The sequence below is a fragment of the Aulonocara stuartgranti genome (genome assembly GCF_965226115.1).
Source record: "Aulonocara stuartgranti genome assembly, chromosome: 16".
Lineage (NCBI taxonomy): Eukaryota > Metazoa > Chordata > Actinopteri > Cichliformes > Cichlidae > Aulonocara > Aulonocara stuartgranti.
In genome coordinates this window covers 20,723,558-20,741,387 of record NC_138952.1, presented here as the reverse complement: position 1 = coordinate 20,741,387, position 17,830 = coordinate 20,723,558, and the positions used below count along the sequence as shown (strand labels likewise).

Here is a 17,830-nt window from a genome sequence, read left to right as displayed (position 1 = left end):
ACAGACTGAAGCAGTGATCCAAAACCAGGTTGGTATGTGAAGAATCAGGAAAAATCTAGTAACGAGTGGCTTAAAAAGAAAAGAATAAATATGTTGTAATGGCACAGTAGAAAGTTCAGCCCTCATCTCGACTCACTGGCTGTGGCAGAACCTCAAAAGAGTCACACACGAATGACTGCAAACCTCAGTGAATGGAAACAGACGGTCAAATATTTCTCCACAGTGATGTGAAAGACTGATAAAGCCACAATAGTAAAACTGGCTATACAATCTTTTGAATCATAGTGTGTACTTGATTTAATATACATGCTTTTGTATTTGGCTTATTTTTTAATCAATAAAAAATGACACTGAGGTAATATCTGAGGTTTTATTTACTTCATTTTTCATTCAAATTATGTCCTGTGTTGCATGACTGTACATTAGTTACAGCAGAGATCTACTGCATGTTGTTACTTTGTCACAACAAAAACATTTTTGTTGATACTGCAGTTTTGCATCACTCTTATGTGATGGAGTACTGAAAGTGTGCTACACTTGACAAAAAAACAACAACAACGCAAAAACAGGATCTGTGTTCTTCTTGAAGCATGTGGTGTGCAAGTGTTCATGGTTCTTTAAAGAGAAATGAAATATCTGACAAGGAAATAAAAGTTACCAATCATGCAGTTTAAAAACACTTTATTGCTGAACAAAATGTTTGTTTTACTCTCTCTCTCTTTTTTTTTTTTAGATATAATTTTCTTTTTGGTGCAGAAAAGGGCCACACATTTACATTTCATTACACTTCTCCATTCGTCAAATTTTGGCATACTGTCCTGACTGCAGTCACAGATTCAAGGCTGCTGACCTAATTCCCAAAAAGGGACCAGAGCTGCATGGCTACGTAGTACAGTGATGTTTCACAGTTAAGCAACATCATTTGCAAATTTCTTACTTGGCTCCTGAATGTTTTTTCCTATACACACATTACCCTAAACCTACTTATTTAAGTTAGGTTAAAAAAAACAAGAACAAAAAACAAAACCTGGCATCTGATATATACAGTAGCTTGCAAAAGTATTCGGCTCCCTTGAACTTTTCCACATTTTGTCACATTACAGCCACAAACATGAGTCAATTTTATTGGAATTCCACGTGAAAGACCAGTACAAAGTGGTGTAAACGTGAGGAGTGGAATGAAAATCATACATGATTCCAAACATTTTTTACAAATAAATAACTGAAAAGTGGGGTGTGCGTAATTATTCAGCTCCCTGAGTCAATACTTTGTAGAACCACCTTTTGCTGCAATTACAGCTGCCAGTCTTTTAGGGTATGTCTCTACCAGCTTTGCACATCTAGAGACTGAAATCCTTGCCCATTCTTCTTTGCAAAACAGCTCCAGCTCAGTCAGAATAGATGGACAGCATTTGTGAACAGCAGTTGTCAGATCTTGCCACAGATTCTCGATTGGATTTAGATCTGGACTTTGACTGGGCCATTCTAACACATGGATATGTTTTGTTTTAAACCGTTCCATTGTTGCTCTGGCTTTATGTTTAGGGTCGTTGTCCTGCTGGAAGGTGAACCTCCGCCCCAGTCTCAAGTCTTTTGCAGACTCCAAGAGGTTTTCTTCCAAGATTGCCCTGTATTTGGCTCCATCCATCTTCCCATCAACTCTGACCAGCTTCCCTGTCCCTGCTGAAGAGAAGCACCCCCAGAGCATGATGCTGCCACCACCATATTTGACAGTGGGGATGGTGTGTTCAGAGTGATGTGCAGTGTTAGTTTTCCGCCACACATAGCGTTTTGCACTTTGGCCAAAAAGTTCCATTCTGGTCTCATCTGACCAGAGCACTGTCTTCCACAGGTTTGCTGTGTCCCCCACGTGGCTTGTGCCAAACTGCAAACGGGACTTCTTATGGTTTTCTGTTAACAATGGCTTTCTTCTTGCCACTCTTCCATAAAGGCCAACTTTGTGCAGTGCATGACTAATAGTTGTCCTATGGACAGATTCCCCCACCTGAGCTGTAGATCTCTGCAGCTCGTCCAGAGTCACCATAGACCTCTTGACTGCATTTTTGATCAGCGCTCTCCTTGTTCGGCCTGTGAGTTTAGGTGGGCGGCCTTGTCTTGGTAGGTTTACAGTTGTGCCATACTCCTTCCATTTCTGAATGATGGCTTGAACAGTGCTCCGTGGGATGTTCAAGGCTTTTGCAAAGAAGAATGGGCAAGGATTTCAGTCTCTAGATGTGCAAAGCTGGTAGAGACATACCCTAAAAGACTGGCAGCTGTAATTGCAGCAAAAGGTGGTTCTACAAAGTATTGACTCAGGGGGCTGAATAATTACGCACACCCCACTTTGCAGTTATTTATTTGTAAAAAATGTTTGGACTCATGTATGACTTTTGTTCCACTTCTCACGTGTACACCACTTTGTGTTGGTCTTTCACATGGAATTCCAATAAAATTGATTCATGTTTGTGGCTGTAATGTGACACAATGTGGAAAAGTTCAAGGGGGCCAAATACTTTTGCAAGCTACTGTATAGCTCAGACTTTACTCTTTACAAGGAAATCTGATAAATGGCATACAGAGAATAGACTCCTCCCCCTTTAGCTTCCAAAATAGATGTAGTTTCCATGAGCAGGAACAAAAGATGAAAACTAGATTTCGCAAACAGCCACTATTGCATCAGCAGTGATTAATCACCTCCTTTGGTTCAGAATAAAGTACATTCACATCCTCACTTAAAGCTCGTCTGAGTTTGTTTTTGTCTGAGAGAAGTCACCATTTTGCACATTTCTGTCACTGGGAAATCCTTCACAAAGAGAAAATGAAAGATTAAATTATTGGAGAGACACAGTAACAAAGTCAAATGTCAACAAACACTAGCAAAACTGTTAGTGGCTGATAAAAAGCTGCAGCAAGAGCAACAGAGTCACTCTGGTTTGACCAGTAATGCAATAAATGTAGCATAAGGAAACTCACTGTGAGACGTTCCACGACAGTACCAAATCAGCAAAAATCCAAGCGCCAACACAACAGGGACCCCTTTAAATAATATCCTGAAAAGGGGGTCCAGGCTGGTTAATGAATATAGATAATTCCCTGGAAAAAGAAAAAAAAATACAATAACTGATATTATGAAATGTTCCACAGTTGTGTGTATCATGACTATTACCGTCTTTGCATTTAATGTCACAGCACATTTATTGTAGTAGAAGTACCAGGCAACACCTCAGATCAATCTTTGCTGAAATAACAATTTAAAATGAATAATTACCAGATGGGCATGTGACATTGACTTGACATCTAGGCTCTGAGAGGAAGTTGCTTTCAGTCTCGAGTCTACTGTGAAAATAGTGGACGTCAGTTTCTTCATCCAGGCTGTATGTGGTAGAGATGTTAGTCGTGGTTGAATTTGACAGACACGTTCCATTGTTCAAAGTCCACTGAATGTTAGGCTCTTTGTAGCTGTCAAGCTTTACAACACATTGGTAAACGTTTCCACCATTTGGGCGAGTCTCACTGTGCTGACAAATATGTGTCCCTGGTGAGAGACGATTTTTGTTAAAATTATGAAATTACATGAGTATTCAAAAATTGCTGGTAATCACAAATTACAACTTACCACAAACCACAAGATTCACAAAAAAACGTCTGTATAGTGGAGAATAAAAACGACAACTGTATTTTCCCTGGTCTTCTTTTGTGATGTTTTTTAATAGAACAGAACAATTACTGCTGTCCTTATGAAAAAATGTTTCATATCGGTGGGACAGGTTGTCTTTAAAATCTAAGGTCCCATCATTATATCTGAAGATCAATTTTCTCTCCACCCCTCTCTCCTCATCTTTTTCCACTTGCCACTTGAAGTCCTTATTCAAATCTCTATTAGGGCAGTCACATGGCAGGAGCACATCGTCTTTCTCAAAGCCTTTAACAGTGACGCCTTCACCTGCAACAGAAAAGATGACCAATCATAAGTCCAGTTATAAGAATCACAATGTCAGTTTTCCTGCTGCATTAAATTATCAAAAGTAAACTTGACAAAATAGGAAAACACAGAACTTGCTGCTTCTCAAAAGTTCAATAATCACAGAGAAACTGAGGAACAACTTGTGGGCTTTACAGCTCTGCTGTTAGAGTCATTTTCAGATGAAAGTATTTCTCGTGGGAATCCAACCAGTGACTCTCCACTGTGCATTATATGTAGGATTTGCTGTATCTTCTAAAAGACTTGGCATAATCATAAAAACACAATTCAGTGATTTGAGTTCATCAATAGTACAAAAACTACACCTACACCTACACCCCCCCCCAATTTTTTTCCACATGTCGAGGAGCGTGTCAGGCTACATTTCACTGTGTGTTATACTTGTATAACTATGCATGTGACAAATAAAGAACCTTGAAAACAGCACAAAGTCAAGTGTTCTGAAGTGGCTGACCTCTTATTTGCAACCATCGATTTTATTTATTGAAAAATCTGGGCAGAAACATTTGGGGAAAATAGTAAAGATACCAATAAAGAGAACAAGAAACATATCTTTATATTGTTTTCATTCATTGAAGAGTGTTGAAAGAGTGAATAAATGAAAGAATGCAGGAAATAAGTTATTCAGTTATGTAAATGATAATAAATCAAGTAAAATAAAAGTGTGTTGTGATTTCATATCAACTGTGTTTGAGTTAATGCCATCAGTCTGCTGTAAGTTGCCAGTTACTGTTTCACTTCTGGAGTTTATTTCTTTGACACTACAGAGGTGGTTTGTTATATTTATGTAGGTTATAGTGAGTATAATAAACTAAGTAAGTAACTAATAGTTAAAGCTGTACTAGTTGTTTTCACCTAGTTCTTGTGTAATGTTTAGCTTAGTACATTCCTCCCTGTGAAATATTAACAATCAGCATATTTCACAACTGTACATTTCAAACAATCATCCGGCAACTCCACATTTTTCATTTACCATTCACACAATCACTCATGTTTGTGTTTGTTACTCTTGTTTCACTTTCTGATAAATCTCCAGTACATCTGCACAGTTCTTTGTGCTTCATGTTTTCCATCTGTTATTCTTTTACACTTCCTGTGATAACTGCCTAAATACTTCTATATTCAAATTATAATCCCTTCCATCGTGACAATTGCAGCATGGAATTTTGCAACGTGTTCTGGTTTAGGCATGAAACTAAGATATGTTTGCACAACCACTCCTTGTTAGAGATTTGAGCCTCACTTTGTTTGCATTTCTTCAGATTAAATAAAGAAAGTAGGGCTGCAGCATTCATCGAGTATTTCGAAGAATTCGATAATTAAAAAAAAAAATTATCGCCACAAATTCTTTGCTTTGATGATGTAGCGCGCCACTGTCACCATGGAAACCCACATTTGCGACTTAAACCAGACTTGCAATAGAAACGTATTTAGTAGCAGCGTTTGAATAAAAAGTCTGACCACATTAAGCCCACACAGCCTCCAGCTTTAAATAGAAAGCCTGGTAACACTGATATAACACTGATAACAGCAGAAGTGATGATGACCGCAAAGAGCAAAGGGGCGAAGCTGTTACCGAGACGAGGGCTGTGGAGACCGCACGCTTGAAGTACGGTGTGTACTATAAGTACGAGAAGTGCGGAAGTGAGAGGCTTGTGAAATGGGACGGTCTAGCCTTCGTCGCGCTGCCCAGGTTGCCTAGCAACCATGATACTAACCGGGAGAAACGTTTCATACAGCATCGTTTGACAGAAATGATGATGAAATAACAATTTAAAATGAATAATTACCAGATGGGCATGTGACATTGACTTGACATCTAGGCTCTGAGAGGAAGTTGCTTTCAGTCTCGAGTCTACTGTGAAAATAGTGGACGTCAGTTTCTTCATCCAGGCTGTATGTGGTAGAGATGTTAGTCGTGGTTGAATATGACAGACACGTTCCATTGTTCAAAGTCCACTGAATGTTAGGCTCTTTGTAGCTGTCAAGCTTTACAACACATTGGTAAACGTTTCCACCATTTGGGCGAGTCTCACTGTGCTGAAAAATATGTGTCCCTGGTGAGAGACGATTTTTGTTAAAATTATGAAATTACATGAGTATTAAAATACTGTTGGTATTCACAATGGATGACTTACCAAAAACCACAAGATTCACATAAAAACGTTTGTATTGTGGAGAATAAAAACGACAACTATATTCTCCCTGGTCTTCTTTTGTGATGTTTTTTAATAGAACAGAACAATTACTGCTGTCCTTATGAAAAAATGTTTCATATCGGTGTGACAGGTTGTCTTTAAAATCTAAGGTCCCATCATTATATCTGAAGATCAATTTTGCCTCCACCCCTCTCTCCTCATCTTCTTGCACTTGCCACTTGAAGTCCTTATTCAAATCTCTATTAGGGCAGTCACATGGCAGGAGCACATCGTCTTTCTCAAAGCCTTTAACAGCCTTTAACAGCCTTTCACCTGCAACAGAAAAGATGACCAATCATAAGTCCAGTTATAAGAATCACAATGTCAGTTTTCCTGCTGCATTAAATTATCAAAAGTAAACTTGACAAAATAGGAAAACACAGAACTTGCTGCTTCTCAAAAGTTCAATAATCACAGAGAAACTGAGGAACAACTTGTGGGCTTTACAGCTCTGCTGTTAGAGTCATTTTCAGATGAAAGTATTTCTCGTGGGAATCCAACCAGTGACTCTCCACTGTGCATTATATGTAGGATTTGCTGTATCTTCTAAAAGACTTGGCATAATCATAAAAACACAATTCAGTGATTTGAGTTCATCAATAGTACAAAAACAGCACAAAGTCAAGTGTTCTGAAGTGGCCGACCTCTTATTTGCAACCATCGATTTTATTTATTGAAAAATCTGGGCAGAAACATTTGGGGAAAATAGTAAAGATACCAATAAAGAGAACAAGAAACATATCTTTATATTGTTTTCTTTCATTGAAGAGTGTGGAAAGAGTGAATAAATGAAAGAATGCAGGAAATAAGTTATTCAGTTATGTAAATGATAATAAATCAAGTAAAATAAAAGTTTGTTGTGATTTCATATCAACTGTGTTTGAGTTAATGCCATCAGTCTGCTGTAAGTTGCCAGTTACTGTTTCACTTCTGGAGTTTATTTCTTTGACACTACAGAGCTGGTTTGTTATATTTATGTAGGTTATAGTGAGTATAATAAACTAAGTAAGTATCTAATAGTTAAAGCTGTACTAGTTGTTTTCACCTAGTTCTTGTGTAATGTTTAGCTTAGTACATTCCTCCCTGTGAAATATTAACAATCAGCATATTTCACAACTGTACATTTCAAACAATCATCCGGCAACTCCACATTTTTCATTTACCATTCACACAATCACTCATGTTTGTGTTTGTTACTCTTGTTTCACTTTCTGATAAATCTCCAGTACATCTGCACAGTTCTTTGTGTGCAGATTAAATGTGAACACAAAGTGCAAATCCCCCGTTCACTTGAGGGCACGTACACAGACATGCCGTCGGGTGCTGAAAGATGACATCTGACAGATTCCTAAGCTGCAGGTTCCGTCACTCTCAGACCAAAATTCACTCACAGTTAAAAAAACAAAACAAAAACAAAAAACAACTTTACGTAATTTTACACATTTCTTATAATTTAACTCCAAAGAGTCATGCTGACAGATTTCTTTCTTTGTTACAGGAGCTTTTTCTTTATATTGAAAAACAGTTAAATATGCAACTTCTTTACACTGACAGAATAGGAAACTTCACCGATCCAGCCCGCTGACACCAAAGTGGGCTTTTTGTGGCCTGCAGTGTAAAATGAGTTTGACACCTCGAGTTTGGACATTAATGAATACTAAAAGCCTATGAGTTTGAATTGAATATAACTTTGCCACATTTAACACATAAGATTAAACAATCAATACTAATAAAAAAATTGAATAAAATAAAATGAAAGAACTAAACACAAATTTTATGCCTTCCTATATAGGTTAGACTTGAACTCAACCTTTTTTCTTTTTCTTTTTAAACACTCTAGGCTGTTTAAACAGTGGTTTAGTGGAATGATATGGTTGATGAAGAACACATTTCCAATCACGAGACATTAGCGGTAAATGTCTATAGAAAGTTTTGCCACTAAAAAGGAAAAGAATGTGCACTGCTGTGTTTTGCAAATTTTATGAGTCCATTTTTTTTTATCACAGATAAGGCGTGGACTAGAAATGTTTTGCAATGAAGCTCTGTTAGTCTTTTAGTCCAGGGTTAGCTTTAATCTACATCTGAGAAACTGGGTGAACGAGTCAAGGTTGAACTAACCTTGATACGGCTTTTAGGATGTCATTTGTTACAAAATGTATTCCTTTGCATTTCTACCCATTCAAGTGTTTAATGTTTTGACTATTAGATAAGAGCTGTGCAAAGTTAATATAATTATGCAACTGTCTTAATAAGACTAATAGGAGATTATTTGACATTGGTTGGATGTGGTTTTCATAGGATAATAATGTGTGTACAAAAAAATATGTGTGAGATATTTTTAATCCAGCAGCTCTGCAAACCTCTCTTATTTACGTGTCACAGAAGACAAGTTTTTACTGTACACTGACTTAAAGATTGACTGACTTTATTGATTTATACTGAGCAGTGTCAACAATATTCTACAACTGTGTTAGGGTTAGAAATTTAACACTAAGTAGTCCTGATTTTCTAACATTGAAAAATCAACACTGGCATTTCTGTGCACATTTTCAGGAAAAGACATATATCTCTTTGCATTTAAATAATTTGACTGACATGGAGACGTGCATACCTGCAGACACCGCAAAAAACGCGGAGAGAAGGAAAAAACGCATGATTCCTCCACGGGTAGACTGATGCTCGAGGTAGTCTGTACTTCCCAGCATGTGATTTATAATATGTGTGTTAGTCTGCTCTTCTAACTTTTATCCTCTTCTCCGTGCACCTCGAAGCACTTGAAAGGTCACAAATCCCCGCTAGGGCCCACCTGTCCTGAACCATGGTTGCTGTTCATTGATAGGGCGGCCAAAACATTATCAACACCCAATAATCTCACCACACGTCAACACTTCTCAAACACTGTCAACAAAACCGCACATCGGAAACTTTGCAGAAGATTTGTAGCTGAGTTTTTGCATTTTATGTAACATTTTAAAAAGTTCGAATATGAAGAAACCTTTTGCTTTTATCATATTCATCCAAAGTAACCTTTACAGCGCAGTCTGAATATCATCACATACATGTTTGCACAGTGTGCCATATCAGCTCATAGACAACCCCAAACCGTGAGTACTGCCATGTGTATAAGTTTCCTACTCCTACCCATAACACCAGCCGAATCAAAACACTTGTACAGATTTGCTGATGTGAGGTAGCAAACTCCTCTAAAGCGTAAATGCACTGAAGCTTACACCTGTTATGTTTAAATCATGGCGACAAACGCCCTTTCGCATTTAACCTTAAAAAGCATCTGACCACTTTCCCAGTCCAAACTGCCTTACCCAGGGTGGAAAGTCAGTCTTTTTCCAGATGTGGTTTCATTTCTACATGCTAGCCACTTAGCCGCTTGTGCTACTTCCTGGTGTTCTCTACATCACTTGAAACGTAGTAACTGGCATGTGGTTTAACGGTGTGTACCGCCAGATCTTTAGGAGAGACCGGGGATAGTTGTAACATTTTTGACATTTCTGGTTGTAGCTTGGAGCTCTTTTAAGGTAGTGGATTCAAAATGTAATGCAAAGTATTTACATGTCTCTGCTATTAAATAGTGCAGCTATTTTCTCTGCAGCACAATTACTTATTGCATGGTGTGGTCTCAAACACAAAGAGTGAAATATTACAACTAACCCCATTGTCTGGGTTAGTTGTAACATATGCTGGGATGAAATGTAACACAATGAAATAAGGGTTCTGACAAAATCTTAACATCTAACCTTTTTTATTCAACACCAGAATACACTTAGAACTATTTATGTAGCTCTCTGTGTGTGTGTGTGTGTGTGTGTGTGTGTGTGTGTGTGTGTGTGTGTGTGTGTGTGTCAGAATGCAGAAATCTAGCTTTTGAACATATTCCAACCCCCAAAAAAGACAAATTATGGAATTTTCAACAATTGAATATTTCATTCATTTTGGTTGGTCTTCCTTGAGTTTGGCCTCATTGGCTCAATGGGCATTGTAACCTACAACTCTTGCACCAACTTTTGAATATAACAATGAAGCTGAAAAAATGTAGTTGTGCATCAGTTGTGTAGTTGTGCAATTCCATTGCAATGTCCATGAGAAGAATTACTTTTTTTCATGGCTTACATTGGTGTGGTTTGCAAAGTGCTTCAGAAAGATGAGGAAATCTGTTTCTTGCACCCACCCTGATTTATTTCCACTACCAATACTTCCTACTGGCCCATCTCTGACAAAGTGGTCTGCATAACGTATGCGTCGGAACACAAACATTGGAGGAATTGTGTTGCCAATGGCATTAACCGCATATACAAAGGTGACCAGTGAACCTCTCTCTGCTGATGTCATTGCCCTAACTTGTTTAAAATAAGTTAAAGTAATAGTGTGGTAAGTTGTAACATCTGCATTATTGTTACAGCTGACCCAGACTCCTATAGCCATGAACTAACTAATATTACAGACAACTGCTAAAACATTAGCACTAAAGACCTACACAGAATATATCACCATATAGAAGGTCCTGAGTTCGATTCCATCATCAGGCTGGGGTTTTCTGTGTAGAATTTGCATGTTCTCCCCGTGTTTGCGTGGGTTCCCTCCGGGTACTCCGGCTTCCTCCCACCGTCCAAAGACATGCAGCTTGTGGGGATAGGTTAATTGATTAATCCAAATTGCCACTAGGTGTGAATGTGAGCGCGAATGGTTGTCTGTCTCTGTGTGTTAGCCCTGCGACAGACTGGCGACCTGTCCAGGGTGTACCCCGCCTCTCGCCCTATGACAGCTGGGATAGGCTCCAGCGCCCCCTGTGACCCTGAAAAGGACAAGCGGAAGGGAATGGATGGAGTTTAACTGCAAAGTAGATAATGCTATTAGAAATTGAAATACATTTTTTAAAAATTACTTTTTGGCATAAAAATTACTTTTCTTCTTCTTAAATTGTCTGTGTTTGCCAAAATTTGCTCATTTTTCACATGTGATAGAAGAACTGAATTGGGCATGTATAGAATGAATCACATCATTTGAAACTTGATGTTTCCCTGATTGGAGAAATTGGAAGTGTTACAACTGACCCACATTACAACTATCCGTTAATCTGTAGATACCTATAGACGTGTGGTATCTACAGATTAACTGAGCCTCAGAGAGCGAGAGCAGAGACTAGAGCAATTTGCTGGTTTGGAGCATTCAGGTGTGCTCAGACACACACCTGAAGAAACCACAAGACTTCTGGAGGAATGTCCTTTGGATAGATAAGACCAAAGTGAAGACGTTTGACCGCCTCATACTCAGTGAAAAGTACAGTGATGGAGGGACAATCAATTCAGCTTGCTTTGCACCCACAGAACCTGGGCACCTTGAACTCCTCCATATACTAGAGTCAAATGTGAGGCCATCTGATTCCAAACACAAGAGGAAATCTAGAAAGGAGTGGTTTAAAAAGAAAAGAATAAATATGTTGTAATGGCTCAGTCGAAAGTTCCGCCCTCATCTCGACTCACTGGCTGTGGCAGGACCTCAAAAGAGCCATGGACGAATGACTCCCTGCAAACCTCAATGAATGGAAACAATTTTCAACAAACAGACGGTCAAATATTTCTTCATGATGTGAGAGACTGATAAAGTCACAATGATAAACTCGTTATACAATCTTTTGAATCTTAGTGTCTACTTAAAAATGAAACGGTTTAATATCTGAGGTTTTATTTACTTCATTTTAGAACCATCTTTTTTTTTTATTATGTCCTGATGTGATTGTGTCACATGACTGTACATTAGCTACAGCAGGCATCCACTGCATGATGTTTCTTTGTCACAACTAGAACAATTTTCAGTGGATCCTGCAGTTTTCCATGCAGGACTTTCATGTGATGGAGTACTCTGAAAGTGTGCTACACCGGACAAAAAAAAAAAACAGGATCTGTGTTCTTCTTGAAGCATGTGGTGTGCATGTGTTCATTAAAGAGAAAAAGGAGAAATGAAAGCTCTTAAATAGACAAAAATTACCCATCATGCAGTTTAAAAAAAACAACTTTAAAAAACTTTATTGCTGAATTTAATTTTACAAATCAATCTTGAAAAAATATAGAAAGGTGTTGCAAAATATCTGACCAGATCTCAGGTAGATCGTGTGGATGTAAATCACACTCAGTTTCTATTGTCAGTATTGTGTGAACAACACTTCAACCTTATTGTATGTGGTTATTAAACATGTTAGAATTGACATTAAAAATCATACGTCAATATATCAGGATACAAAACTATACAGGGTGTTAAACAAAAACAAACATTATCAGCAACTTTGTAAAAAACAAGACAAAAATGTTTGTTTTACTCTTGTTTATACACTTTTCTTTTTGGTGCTGAAAAAGGCCACACATTCACATTTCATTACACTCCATTCTTCAAATTTTGGCGTACTGTCCTGACTGCGGTCACAGTTTCAAGGCTGATGAACTAATTCCCAAAAAGCAAGAGCTGCACGGCGACTTAGTACAGTGATGTTTCACAGTTGAGTTAAGCAACATCATTTACAAATTTCTTGCATGGCACCTGAATGGGTTTTTTTTCTATTAACTATACATTATACACATTACCCTAAACCTACTTGTTTATAAAAGTGAAAAAAAAAACAAGTATTAAAAAAAAAAAAACATTCACAGTGCTCCATGTACCAAAAAGACAGTTACAGAAGAACAAATTACATTTTTCCATGTCATCAAAGAAAAGAAGCCTTTACACAGAAACTTACGTTTGGTAATAAAATATATACATTTCATACATAACAAATTAGTATTTAAGTACATTGAGATAAACAACGAGAAAATATTTTGGTACAAATATTAGACTTAGGGAAAATAAAGCCCATAACCGATTAGTGCAGCAATGTCAGAATAATGTTGAGTAAACTAGTTATGGTACATATATAAAATATGTAAATATGGCACTTAGCATCTGTTATATATAATTCAGAGTTTACAAGGAAATCTGATGAATGGAATAGTCTCCTCCTCCTTTAGCTTCCAAAATAGATGTACTTTCCATGAGCAGGAACAAAAGATGAAAACTAGATTTCGCAAACAGCCACTATTGCATCAGCAGTGAGTAATCACCTCCTTTGGCTCAGAAGAAAGTACTCTCCCATTTTCACTTTGGAGCTCGTCTGAGAGAAGTCACTATTTTACACATCTTCCCTCACCGGAAAATCTTTAACAAAGAGAAAATGAAAGATTAAATTATTGGAGAGACACAGTAACAAAGCCAAATGTCAACAAACACTAGCAAAACTGTTAGTGGCTGATAAAAAAGCTGCAGCAAGAGCAACAGAGTCACTCTGGTTTAACCAGTAATGCAGTTCACGTGGCGTTACGAAACTCACTGTGAGACGTTCCACGACGGCACCAAATCAGCAAAAATCCAAGCACCAACACAACAGGGACCCCTTTACACAATATCCTGAAATAGGGGTCTGGGTTGGGGTCTTTGGGTCCTGACATTGAACTCATCGCTGGAAATAAAAAAAATTATAATAATTGATATTATGAAATGTTCCACAGTGACCTGTATAATAAGTGTTACTATCTTTGCATTTAATATCAGAGCACTTTTATTTTAAAAGTACCAGGCAACACCTCAGATCCATCTTTGCTGAAATAACAATTTAAAATGAATAATTACCAGATGGGCATGTGACATTGACTTGACATGTAGGCTCTGAGAGGAAGTTGCTTTCAGTCTCGAGTCTACTGTGAAAATAGTGGACGTCAGTTTCTTCATCCAGGCTGTATGTGGTAGAGATGTTAGTCGTGGTTGAATTTGACAGACACGTTCCATTGTTCAAAGTCCACTGAATGTTAGGCTCTTTGTAGCTGTCAAGCTTTACAACACATTGGTAAACGTCTTCGCCATTTGGAAGAGTCTTCTTGTGCTGAAAAATATGTGTCCCTGGTGAGAGACGATTTTTGTTAAAATTATGAAATTACATGAGTATTAAAATACTGTTGGTATCCACAATGGATGACTTACCAAAAACCACAAGATTCACATAAAAATATTTGTATTGTGGAGAATAAAAACGACAACTGTATTTTCCCTGGTCTTCTTTTGTGATGTTTTTTAATAGAACAGAACAATCACTGCTGTCCTTATGAAAAAATGTTTCATATCGGTGTGACAGGTTGTCTTTAAAATCTAAGGTCCCATCATTATATCTGAAGATCAATTTTGCCTCCACCCCTCTCTCCTCATCTTTTTCCACTTGCCACTTGAAGTCCTTATTCAAATCTCTATTAGGGCAGTCACATGGCAGGAGCACATCGTCTTTCTCAAAGCCTTTAACAGTGACGCCTTCACCTGCAACAGAAAAGATGACCAATCATAAGTCCAGTTATGAGAATCACAATGTCAGTTTTCCTGCTGCATTAAATTATCAAAAGTAAACTTGACAAAATAGGAAAAAACAGAACTTGCTGCTTCTCAAAAGTTCAATAATCACAGAGAAACTGAGGAACAACTTGTGGGCTTTACAGCTCTGCTGTTAGAGTCATTTTCAGATGAAAGTATTTCTCGTGAGGATATGTAGGATTTGCTTTATCTTCTAAAAGACCTGGCATAATCATAAAAACACAATTCAGTGATTTGGGTTCATCAATAGTACAAAAAGAGCAGAAAGTCAAGTGCCTATAGCTTAATAAAGTGTTATATTTATGTAGGCTATAGTGAGTATAACGAACTAAATAACTAACTACTAGTTAAAACTAGTTGTTTTCATGTAGTTCTTGTGTAATGTTTAGCTGAGTACATTCCTCCCTGTGAAATATTAACAATCATCATATTTAACAACTGTACATTTAAAACAATCCACCCGGGAACGCCACATTTTTATTTACCATCCACACAATCACTCATGTTTGCTTTTGTTGCTCTTGTTTCACTTTCTGATAAATCTCCAGTACATCTGCACAGTTGTTTGTGTGTTTCATGTTTTCCATCTGTTGTTCTTTTGCACTTCAAGTGATAACTGCCTAAATATTTCTATATTCAAATTATAATCCCTTCTATTGTGCCAATTGCTACATGGAATTTAGCAACATGTTCTAGGCATGAAACTATACATGATTGCACAACCACTCCTTGTTAGAGATTTGAGCCTCAATTTGTTTGCATTTCTTCAGATTGAATAAAGAAAAGACATCGAAAGAAAAGAGCTGAAAGAGCTGATGATAACCAGACGATGTAAACAGACAGCTCTGACCTGACAGTTCAGGTCATCTCCAATAAACTAAAATAATTAAAACAGTCAAGGCAAAGGTCTTCTGTGACTTTTTACTGGATTTTACAAAGTAGGCGTGTTTGTTTCTGTATCTATAAATAATCAAATTCTTTTAATCAAAGTATTTCTCGATTCTGATGAGAAAGGTTTCAGATTTTTTGGGGAGAATGTATATATGTGCATTCAAATTGCATCTCTGAGGATTCGCATTAGGTTTAGTCATTACTAAATACTAAAAATGTATGAGTTTTATATATATAACTACATGTAATTGTACCACATTTAGCACATAATTTGATTTTTATTATTGATTGTTTAATCTTACGTACAAACTGAATTAAAACAAATACTAAAATGAAAGAACTAAAAACAAATGATTGCCTTCCTATACAGGTTAGACCTGAACTTGACCTTGTTGTTTTAACAGTGGTTTACGGTTGAAGAAGAACACATTTCCAATCACGTGACATTAGTGAAAAAACTTTCTATGAACATTCACTGCTAAAAAGGAAAACAAAGTGTAACTTTTATGAGTGTTAAAAGATGTGAACCTTAAGTAATCTAATAGACTTTACCACAGCAGCCCAGTAGTTACTCCCACTTTAGCTCATAGCTAAAAGTATGATTTAAAAAAACAAAAAATGATTGCAATGTCTTTGATAAAGGAAGAGCTAAAGCTTTCATAAGTCTTAAAACTTAAGTTTCACAGATTAAGGCATGAACTAGAAATGTTTTAGTCTTTTAGTTCAGAGTTAGTTTTAATCCACGTCTGGGAATCTGGGTCAATGAGTCAAGGTTGAACTGACTTGATACGTCTTTTAGGATGTCACGCACTACAGATTTTATTGCTTTGCATTTCTACCCACGCAAGTGATTCACCTTTCTGATTTTTAGGTAAGAGCTGTGCGAAAATTAACATGATTATGTAACTGTCTTAATAAGACTATTAGAAATTGTATGATGTAGTTTTCATAAGGTGATAATGTGTGTACAAAAAAAATGTGTGTGAGCTTTTTTAATCCAGTTTTGATTATAAAAGAACAGCTTTTCAAACAGCTCTTACACTGTGGTATTTTTAATTGCTGTAGCAGAACATGTAATTGAATTGTTTAAACTATTTATGATTTGGTTACTCATTGAATGTGGTCTTAACTTCATCTAGTTCACACATTAGTACTTTTGGCTACTCCCCAGGTGGACGGATCTGTGTTTGATTTGGCACAAATTCTTCACTGGATTTTCTGATCCAGGCTGCCAAGAGTGAGCTCCTGCAATCAAACTGGGGATCTTTGCACATAAAGCAAACATGTGGAGCACTATCATTGTAAGTGTGATAGAATTGCTCCACCCAAGAATAAGTCTCATAACATCTTGACCAAAGATGTCTTAATGGACCGTTGATGCGACTCAGAATAAACAAGCAAACTGGGAGTGTGTTGCTGAATACCTCCAAGAGGGGTCAAGGGAACCCAGCTATGAGCTGAAACAGGGAGGGAAGCATAAAACTCACGACTAGCATTAAGTCTTAACTTCTTAAGTTCAAGAGTTTACTTTTGTGTTAAAAGCTGACATGAAAGTGTGACCTGGGAACGGACAACCGATTAACAGATGAAGGTCTTTTAAGCATTTACAGCAAATATAATGCAGAATTAACACTCAAGAAACATCGTGAAGATTTTTTGTGTTAAATCAACACTTTTGAAGTTGAAGATTGACTGACCTACTTAATTGATTAACACTGAGCAGTGCCAATAATATTTCTACACCGGTCTTAGCGTTATAAATTTAACACTAAGTCGTGCTGATTTGCTAACATTGAAGAATCAACACTGGCATTTCTGATGTGTACCCTTTTTATGAGAAGAGAACGACATAAATCTCTTTGCATTTAAATGTTTTGCTTGGCATGAAGACTTACCTGCGGACACCACAAAAAACGCGGAGAGCAGGAAAAAACGCATAATTCCTCCACGGGTGGACTGCTGCTAGAGGTAATCTGTACTTCCCAGATTGCGATTGATAATCTGTGTTAGTCTGCTGTCCTGATCTGCTCCTTCTGACAACACTTTCTGATGCTACATTTTCGAGAGCTCTGTAACTTCTGTGCGCCTCGAGCCAAACCACTCCACTTAGACGTCGTGTTATTGGGAAATGAAAGTCCTCTCCGGAATACCGTCACACTACGCCTATAAAAGGAAATCAATCACTAACGCGGCGAAAGTCTCGCCACCTACTGAGGACAAAGAATATTAAAACACTCGTGGGTTTGGACATTAGAGACTTGCAGCATAAATGTATGCAACACAATCTTATTTGAAATGGGTGATGTTGTAGTTGTTATTGTAAAGGTTCTCAATGACATGTAAGCGCGTGCGCACACACACA

The 17,830-nt window shown here is 37.5% G+C and overlaps 1 protein-coding gene and 1 long non-coding RNA gene across 4 annotated transcripts; both read right to left on the bottom strand.

Annotated features, from left to right (window-relative positions):
- Window positions 1–356: 356 nt before the first annotated feature.
- On the bottom strand, window positions 357–17,599 carry LOC309691563 (uncharacterized protein). Of its 3 annotated transcripts, XR_014272051.1 has the most exons (9): window positions 9,501–9,600; window positions 8,792–9,005; window positions 6,121–6,453; window positions 5,773–6,039; window positions 3,617–3,943; window positions 3,269–3,535; window positions 2,974–3,093; window positions 2,378–2,803; window positions 357–2,342 (listed from the first exon to the last, which is right to left on the bottom strand). XR_014272051.1 is itself a non-coding variant. In XM_082509298.1 (8 exons), exons 2-8 carry the CDS (start codon window positions 8,883–8,885, stop codon window positions 2,733–2,735), a joined length of 1,479 nt encoding a protein of 492 aa, XP_082365424.1. In that variant the 5' UTR covers window positions 8,886–9,005; window positions 9,501–9,600; the 3' UTR covers window positions 357–2,732. The 3 variants fall into 3 exon arrangements, 2 of the variants coding, with proteins under 2 accessions (XP_082365424.1, XP_082365425.1); XM_082509298.1 differs by having other exon boundaries at window positions 357–2,803; XM_082509299.1 differs by lacking the exons at window positions 8,792–9,005; window positions 9,501–9,600 and adding an exon at window positions 17,364–17,599 and having other exon boundaries at window positions 357–2,803.
- Window positions 12,192–14,549, bottom strand: LOC309691566. Its single transcript, XR_014272052.1, has 4 exons — window positions 14,200–14,549; window positions 13,852–14,118; window positions 13,553–13,681; window positions 12,192–13,380 (listed from the first exon to the last, which is right to left on the bottom strand). It is a non-coding gene; the product is annotated as an uncharacterized lncRNA (long non-coding RNA).
- Window positions 17,600–17,830: the final 231 nt, after the last annotated feature.